This window comes from Semicossyphus pulcher, unplaced genomic scaffold (assembly GCF_022749685.1).
Source record: "Semicossyphus pulcher isolate SPU_LCO1_2020_fin unplaced genomic scaffold, fSemPul1.0.p SCAF_26, whole genome shotgun sequence".
NCBI classification, from domain to species: Eukaryota; Metazoa; Chordata; class Actinopteri; order Labriformes; family Labridae; genus Semicossyphus; species Semicossyphus pulcher.
Window position 1 is genome coordinate 3,690,891 of NW_027211700.1, and position 9,595 is coordinate 3,700,485.

General features: G+C 43.2%; 1 protein-coding gene across 1 annotated transcript in view; it reads right to left on the bottom strand.

Annotated features, from left to right (window-relative positions):
* phldb1b (pleckstrin homology-like domain, family B, member 1b) overlaps positions 1-9,340 on the bottom strand; it is a 132,510-nt gene extending 123,170 nt beyond the window's left edge. The window contains exon 1 of the mRNA XM_069676682.1: positions 9,182-9,340. Within this exon, the coding sequence (XP_069532783.1) occupies positions 9,182-9,208 (27 nt within the window). The 5' untranslated portion in view covers positions 9,209-9,340. The remainder of the gene's footprint in view (positions 1-9,181) is intronic.
* Between the last annotated feature and the right edge of the window lie 255 nt (positions 9,341-9,595).

The following is a 9,595-nucleotide window of genomic DNA, read 5'->3' on the forward strand; positions in this document are numbered from 1 at the left end:
GTAAACGGGAGGCAGACACCCTCTCTACTTTTAAGAGTAGGCTTAAAACTTTCCTCTTTGATGAAGCTTACAGTTAGGGCTGTCTCAGGCTGGGACCAGCCCCTGGTTATGCTGCTATAGGTTTAGACTACAGGAGGATCTGACACACAGAGCTCCTGTCTCCTACTCTCTCTCTCTCTATGTATGTATGTCCTATTATTGCATGTTACAACCTTATATCTTCCTGGGAGTTTCTAAGCACCCTTGTCTTGTACAAGAAGCAGACGTAGCCCCTTGGTTTTAAAAGTGAAGCTAATGTTAAAGCGCCTTAAACCTGCATTCTTTCTAACAGCCAGCAGGGGGCGACTAGAAGTCTGATTGTATGAAACCAGATGGGAAAATGAGCCTAGTTTTAAGTAAGTTTATCACCTCGGAAAACATTTTCCTAACACGTTTATGGTCTCAGTCTCTAGTTCCAAGTCTTCTTTAATGCTGCATGATGTTCATTTGTAAGTTAAAGTCCCATTTAAGAGTAAAGTAGATGTTAAAGCTCAGTATGCTTTCGGGGCTTCCGGTGTGTCACCAGCAGTTAGCGATAAAGTACTTCCAGCCAAGACTTCCTTCTCTGTGCACTGCATTGTTTACAGTCCGACTAGCAACTTGAGCAGCGAGAATGGAGTCGGAGTTAAGACATGATGTCTGGCAGTAGTTAAGTTAAGCTGCATGCAGACTTCTGTCTATAGACATTAATAAAAAGCTAAATCAACCACTGATGCGCGGCAGTGGGATTTAGGGTTGGCACCTTTCATGCAGAAAAATAAGGGACGCCAACCACAGCTGGGGCCTGTTCCTCGGGGCCACGACCACCACAGGTCCGGTGATGCGCCAGTGGTGGTAAATCATAACTTAAAACATGGTTTCAAGAAAGTATTAAGATTCATACTTCAAGTTTGATGTGCTTTATCACCAGTGGACATTAGAAATAAGCTTTTTTGAGTTTTGGCTCAAATATTTCATTGTTTGCAGTCACGCCACCCAAACAGTGAAACTACACAGAAATATCTAGAATCATTTTTAAATCTTAGAAAACTATTGAATTAAAACACAGTTTTCATTATTGGTAAGTGAATCTATTTATTTATTCATTACGTTTTTTTTAATATAGCCTGCTGTTAATCCATTAGTATTTAAGGAAGCAATTTTCCAGGTTGGGTAATCATAACATATCATAGTTGTTTCTTTTCCTCACATGGACACAATATTTTGATTCATGTATTAAATAAATGCTTACGTATCCGACTGTAAACCTCAACCTTAAAGGACAAATTCACCCCTGGAAAAAGCCACTGTCAGTTAGCTGGTGTTCTCTGCAATCAATAGAAGCAATAATATTTTAAATTGGCCTTAGCTGTGGAGAAAGTTGTACGAAAAGCTTGCAGTTTAAACCCATTCTACATTCCTACAACACCCATCGTGCATTGCGCCTCTCTCTCTGGAAGGAATGGCCTGGTTATATAGAGAGGTTACAGGTCTGCGCGAGAAGTCTGCCTGTTTGTTATGTTCGTTCTTTCGACCATAACAGCTGGTAAATATAGGGGGTAAGTCACTCCACTCTCTGCTGTGCGGTACTACATGCACAGATCGATGAGGAGACGGGAGAGGAGGGGGCAGATCTTTGAACAGCTTACTGTCCAGACTCGACAGGTGTTTACTAGTATTACTCTCTGTAACGCAGCTTTATGTTTTTAAAAGGAGCGCGCAGCAGCAGCGTATACAGTCCATCCATATAACAATCCCCTTCCTGCGTAACGGCTCCGGACATGTGGACAAAGTGTGTCCATCTACCGCGGTTGAGCCTCGCAGAGCCACGGACTGATTGATCTTCCGATTATAATAATAATGACAAAACATTATTAGCAGATTGTTTTTACAGACAAATACATTTTTCTGTTCACACAAAAGGTTGAGTTGTTATCATGATCACTGGAAACTCTGAGCCTGCCAGCTCTTATAATACTTCACCGCAGCTCACACCACCTGCTGTTCGTGCTGGCGTTTGTGAACTAGGTGCTTTTTGCCACAAGGCATAGAAAAATGGACAAATTTGCCCCGAATGTTTGCATAACATGACTCATTGAAGTACGTGCAAACGGTTCCGGAGCACACAGACGCTGTTTGCTCTGCAGCGCACTTTGGGGTGCGTTTGAGTACGAGGCAGAGTCTTTATGTCATTTGCATAGGTTTAGCGGGCACAAAATTGTTTCCCACTGGCTCTCCGCTAAGAGACTCGCCTTCCTCTGCCTCTTATTGGCTCTGACCCTGTCGGTCTTTCCCTATCCCCAGCGCACATTTTTCACAGAATGCGGGTGGGATGATGCTGCGTTCACAACAACTCAGAAATACGCCCGTATTGATTCAAAATGGGACACGCCATTTAATTGTCAAATACGGGACAATTCCGTATTTTAAGGGAAGGGTGGCAACCCTAGTGGGATTGCGGCTGTTTTTTCCTGGATACGCCGAAGCATGCTAAGACGTGATTGGTCAATACTACTCTGATTACGTACTACAAACAAAAACCAGAAGACTTCTGATACCAAAATCCAGGCTAAAGACGTAGCAATAGCTGTGTCCCACTTCAGGGGCTGCATCCTTCAGAGGACGTATTTGAAGGCCATTTACATCACAGCGGCGTGTCGAAGGTTGTCCGAGTTCAAAGGCTCCTTCAGATGTGGCCGACAAATGCGTCCTCCTTTTCCCGGGCCACGAAGGATCCATCGGGTGCATCCTTTGCAGCCCAAGATTCATTGTGCGCCAGTGAAACAAATGATTTTTAAAATAACAGGTTAAGTAACATGACGCTAGATGTGCTAGCTAGTTCCCCTGCTAGCTACCTGTTGCTAGGCAACAGGAGCAGCATTTGGTGTCACAAGGGTAAGGGCAGGAAGAGCTGGTGACGCAAACAGGAAATCCTCCGCAGACCATACCGTCTCATTTCAGTTCGGCTTTAGCGCCTACACGGACTATTAATGGTGCGTCCTCCGTAGACCGCCTCCTTCGAAGGATGCAGTTCCTGAATTGAGACACAGCTAATGAGTATCCAACCTGTTGTCCATATATGGTCACTTCTGGTTCTAAAAAAACAAGATGGCGACGGCCAAAATGCCAAAAACGAGGCTTCAAAACGGTCGTCCACAAACTAATGGTTTACATCACAGTGGCTACATCCACTTCTTTCGTACAGTCTGTGTTCATTATAAATTCAATTAGCATACAAAAGGAAGCAGCAACACGTGCACATAAGACCTCACATTATCTTCTACATGTCCCTTCATCTTTCTGTATGAGAAGAGAGTAACCAACATGACACTGCAGCTGTTGATGCAGTTTAAAGGCAGCAGACCTGCAGCAGCCGTCACACCACACGCTCCAGGCTCCAGGTGAACACAAACCACAAAGGGTTAAAGGTAAATTTCTCTTTTATGTGAACACACACACAAACACGCCCTCACACTTAGCATAAGCAGACGTCTGAGACAGTAAAAGCTCTCGCTCCTTTCATCTTTAATGAAAAGCATATTTGGTTTTTCGCTCCCCTCCTCCCCTGCTCCCACGCAGCATTCAGATCCTCGCGCCTTTATAGAAACATACAGCGCGCTGCTGCAGGGCTGAGCGGAGGGAAGCGCTCATTATGAACATCAAAGGCCTGGATGGGCGCTGACTTGATCCTCTGAGATGATTGGAGAATCTCAGCAAGGGAACAAAAAGCCTGGACGTCTGTGCGCGGGATGGAGATTCAATTACAGAGCGATTGAGGGCCGAGTGTAAAGATTTGAAGGAAGTGGGTCATCATTTTCTGTCAGGAAGTGTCTGCAGCTGATGGGTGGTGGATCACACTCCCACATGAGTCCCCTGCAGCCCGGGGACATGTACTGAAGGAGGCTGCAGCTCTGTTGTGGCCCCACAATGAGCCACCAGAGAGACGTTTCATTGAACAACACTGAGCGTGCTAACAAAGACTTCCATGTCAGTCTTCGTGTCATGCTCCGTCTTTAACTCTGAGATGTTGTTCCCGTTTTCACAATGACCAGATATTTAAGGTTTTATGTACACGAATGTCTGCGAGAGCTGCTGTTCTGAGGATTACTGAGAGTTTGGCTGCAGGCATCATTTCCTCATGAGGACGCCTGAGACGGAGAAGAGACACAGCGGAGCGACAGTGCCATCTAGTGCTGCTCATGTGAACTGCTTTCACTACATCACAACCAGGATGGAGGAGTAGCAGGATTAGTGATGCATATGATGCAGAGAGACGGATTGTTTTCCAAATTTCTTGCAGAGTTACAGGTTTTTAATGTAGTTAAGATGTGATAGAATTAGTTTTGATGTCTTTCATTGAATCAGAGATCTATTTTCTGTCAGTCTCTACAAAGTAAAGAAAGATGATCATGTCAACCACGAGTGATATGTGGAAACTAGCTGCTCACACAGCTCTATAACTCGACAGGTGAATTGGTCGCACGGTGGCGGTGATCACAGCCAAAACTTAAGTACTAAAGTATTTATTGTAGTTTATAAAAGTGTCACTGCAGCTCTGACCTCTCTCCGTTGCATTTCCACAACCATATACTTTTGCTCGGCCTGTGAAATGTTTCCTCGTCTACAACGTCCTCTGCACTCATATTTTAGGGTTCAATTTTCACAGTTTGTTGCATGCAATTGTAGCTAGTTTGAAATACAAGCAAAGGCAGAAGTCTGTAGTTCCTCCAGGCCAGAGGCTACTTTAAATGTAGACTCTGGTGCTCGAAGGAAAAAAGGTTTTGCAGCTTCATCCCGGAGACAAAGAAAAAATTAATAGGCATCTTTAGCACAATATTCCTGACTCTGAAAGGCAGAGAGAGGGTTTAAAATCTGCCAACTTTACCTTTAAAAAGAGCTAAATTCCATTTGACATGATCACCTTTAATGAACTGAACGTGGATGTTTCAGAGAGGCCGTAAAGAGGAGAGAGTGTCAGGCAGAATGTAGCAGAGCCGTGTGAGGATCTGATCCGAGGTCAGCCGAGCTGCTGTTGTTTGAACAGCAACACACGGAGGAAATTCCACACGCAGACACAGAATTCATCCAATATCCTGTTCGACTGTCTGTCTGTCGGTCTGTCTGTCTGTCTGTCTGTCTGTCTCTCCGTCTGTCCGTCTGTCTGTCTGTCTCTCCGTCTGTCTGTCTCTCCGTCTGTCCGTCTGTCTGTCTGTCTCTCCGTCTGTCTGTCTCTCCGTCTGTCCGTCTGTCTGTCTGTTTACAGTCCCTCCACACAGTAGCCACTTCTTGCCTTCATGCATTAGTCTTATCTTTAATGTGTTTTATTTTTCTGATAGAATGCATTTTTTATTTATTATTTATTATTTTTTTAAGTGTTTTTATCCTTTTTAATAAGTTGCCCTTAAATATCCAATGTATTTATTTCTTAATAAAGTTATAAGATTATTAATATAAAAGATTAAAATATAAAAATGAAAAGTAAAACTTTAAAATGTGTACTACAAAATTCAACACAAAGCGAACAGAACATGTTTGAAAAGGAGCACGCTGATTTTGGGGCACTGCTTGATTATTGTTTAGCACGTCCTCTATGTGCAGATCAAAGACTGTATATAAAGATGGATGACTTGACAGCTCCCTCAAAGTGAAGCCAAACACTCTCTATCGCCCCCTGCTGACTGGCTGCAGGATAGCTCATAAAGCCCGCCTCCTCCATGGTAACAGATGGGACATGAGTCAAACTATAAAATCAAAGTACACGTCAAATACATTTTTCTCAAACATGGTTTCTGTCTTTATAGTTAGTTCTTATCATGCTGATGTTCATTTTTCTGACAAGTTTATTTTTAATTAGTTATTCGATGCTGTCAAAATGATGATTGACAGCTCTGCTTTGTGTGAAACACTTTAAATGTTTGCCCTAGAAAATGTAAACAAAGGCAGCGTGCAGTTAATCGCTTCGTCTGACACCACCAGCAGCTTCAGGCATTAAAAATAACTATGTAGAAATAATCAATCTTGTCTCTGATAGTCTGGTTTGCTTTTGTAGGTCATAAGAGAGGCATCAGAATTAATCTGTTTCATAACCAGCGAAAAACTCTGCACAGGAGCTTTAATACGTTATATTTCATAATCACTGATCATACTTAAAGAGCCACTAAACCACCGTCCTCGTCCTCCCTTAGGTTTCCCTCGCTTTCACTTTCTCTCTCTGTCTCTGTGTGTCAGACCTCTCAGGAGCAGCTGCACCAACACGTGAGAGTGTGAATGGCATGCAACAACACGCTCTGTCTCGTTCACATTAACAGTAGTAAACGGCCTACAGTAACTATCACCTCCCTGCTGTGACCGTCCTGCAGCCTCCGAACTGAACGCACTGACAGCAGGAGAGAAAAATAACAAACAGCATACGAATGATTTTGAGTATTTAGTAGCTGCTCATATGTTTACAGCTTTACAGGTGAGCCAGCTTTGTGTAAAGGTGGGAAATTAAAAACAAGAAAATTACCTCATCTTTTTGTTCCGAGAGGACTTCTTTTTTTTGTTGCCGTGGTAACCAAACAGGTACTGAGCGTCAATCTTTCTTTTTACAGGTACGTAAACTAGTTTGACTCATGTCCCAGCTGTTAACATGGAGGAGGCGGGCTTTATGACCTACACTGCAGCCAGTCAGCAGGGGGCGATACAGAGGGTTTGGCTTCACTTTTAGGGAGCTGTCAGGTCGGCCATCTTTTTATACAGCCTGTGCAACCTAATATAAAACAAATATGGGGCTAATTTGACTCATTATTTCACTGGTATAAAGAGCTACAGAAACCCATCACTTGGTTTGTTTACGTTCACTCTCCTCTCTCTCACTCGCTGCCTCGCTCTCTCTCTCTATCTCTCTCTCTCTCTCTCTCTGTCAGACCTCTCAGAAGCAGCTGCACCAACAGGTGAGAATGTAGACGACATAAAACAACACACTCTGTGGACGACCCTCCGCTCAGTCTCGTTCACATTAACAGTAACAAACAGCCTTCAGTAACTCTCACGCCTCCCTGCTGTGACCCCAGCAGGCTGATTCGCCTCCTGCAGTCTCCAAAGTAAAAGCACTGACAGCAGGAGGGAAAATAGAAAATAGCATAAACATTGTTTTAGGTTTTTAGTCGCTGTTCATTTGTTTGCAATGTGTGTGAATGTTTTCCAATCTTCTTCTCTGCTTCGTAAAGCTTCAAACCATTTTGTGGCTTTTATTTTGAAAGGCACAGCAGTGGATTAAAGGAACGCCTGAAGAACCGAAGAGGTGAATATTCAAAGGTGTGCAAAGGGTACTCGGGGTCTGCCCACATTAGTGACAGCAGTAAAAGTTCCTGCTTCATCTTCAGCTCCTCCTCTTCCTGCTCCTGTGTGTAATTATCACCCCAGTGTCGACTCACAGGCTGAGCAGCTTCTCCCTTTGAACTGCTGCTGCTGAAGAGCCAGCAGAGGCCCAACACAGCCTCCTCAAGTCACTGGTTTACTTTAAAGCAACAGGACACATATTATATGTGCAGTAAGAGTATTTCAGAAGGTTTACCTGCATGCAGACATTTCTTTTATGTCATTATAATGTTTTGTTTTCATTGATGTTACATATCGCTCAGAGAAAGTGTTTTTTTTACCTTTTTATTTGTTTTCTACGGAAGCCCTAAGAGGACATGCATCCATACATTTTATTTACTGTGTATTCCCGTGATAACGTGTCATTTCTGGTTGGTTTCTTGAGACTTATTTATCTTGTTTTCTCGAGAACGTCAGATGATCATAACTCGTATCCCCAGAGGCCTAACTTACCTCATTAGCGTGGGCGATGGCAGCATGGCATGTCCTGCTCTGTAATATCACAGTGAGCAGCCTGTTGGTTTGTTTTCCAGATCGACAGAAAATTATCTCACAAGAAAACCAGCTTTTTTATCTCGAGATAACGAGATAAATACGCCGAGATCTTGAGAAACAACCGGAAATTACTTGTTATCACGGGAAAACGGAGTACATAAAATTAATGGATGCATGTCCGCTTAGGGCATCGTTTACTCTTGCTTTGTTTTATCGCACAGTCTTTGCACTTATTCCTAATTCGCCTGTTTTGTGTTCATTTCCCTGTTTCTAAACCTTATTGTAAAGCACTTTCAGCTACTTCTTTGCATTACATTTGCGATAATAAATCACAAGCGGCACCCAGTTAGTGACGCGTTTTCCATCAGCCAGCAGTGGTTGGTCTGCCAGAGAGGGTAGGCGGAGCTAAGCGGCTGCTTTTCCGCTCTCTGCAAGTGTTGCGAGTAAACAGTAATCTACTATGGCTGAACAAACAAAGAAAAGATGGATGACTACAGATACAACTTCAACAAGAAGTGAAAATCCAAAGAAGAAGAAACAAACTCGACGCTCAGATGAAAAAGAAATCAATCAAATCAAGAGTTACAACCGGAGCCAACCGTTGATGTCACACATGCAACACTGTCTGGATATCTGGGAAGTGTGCTCCCGCTATTACCGTTTATCGGCATAGGTGGCGCCAACGAGATCTTCAAGATTACAGCTTTAAGCTATTATGGTTATGTAAGAAGACATCACTTCCTGTAAGCATTTTAAGAGTTTTATAAAGCGAACAGTTGTTGTATCATTGCTGTTATCTTAAGTTTCTATTCTAAAATGTTTGCTGTTACAGTTAAAAGGCTCTAATCCAACTTTAACTACCTGTTTAACTGATTTAATTTACTTCTGTTGTTGGAGAAGGTGGCAGTAAAATAATCTTTCTGGACCCCTTATGCATCTTTCTTGTTCTTTCCTCCCAGTTTAACCACATTTTATTCAGTTTTTGTATTTTCCCTTAATCTAATTTAATTCCCAAACTATTATTACAGGTTTTTTGATTTTTTTTATGTGTGGAAATTCTTCTCTTTCTCTTTCTGACAGTCTGGGAGGGGTTCGGGGTTAGAAGAAGGTCTTGTTCACTGTTCTGACACCAAAAAGTTGGGAAGAAGGATTTTGTCACACAGATTTGCACTGGTTTCCAATTAAAAATAGAAGATAGGGAAGAAATACACAAAAAGGTAAGAGTAGAGTTGATTCCCGAGCACACACACATTAAGAATACTTCCACATAAAACACACTGCTGAACAAAAAGAAGCTCTTTCCTACCTTGAATCGCACTTTCTTCAGCATCATTCTCGCCTCCAGGTGAAACAAAATGAGCTGCTATCAAACTTTTCCAACTCCACGCTCCATTCAGGGGAAACGGGGCCTCCAACAAACCTCCGGCGAGTCGCTCCTCTGACTCCTAATCCAGTCAAAACATCCGAGCTGAGTCAGTGTGCGGGTCCTGCCTGCAGACTGTGTGTGTTTAACAGGAGACAACAGTGTGTGTGCCCGGCTCTCCCCGCTCCCTCTCCCTCCTCTGAGGCCCTCACAAAGCTTATCATCCGGCTCATTCATTCGGAAACAGACACACCCTCTTTTTATGACTGGAGGGCTGCTATTAACACCCCCTCTCCTCCCGCAACAACACCCCCGACAGTCCAAATATGGCTGCTGGTTAGCTCTCTTGAACTCACC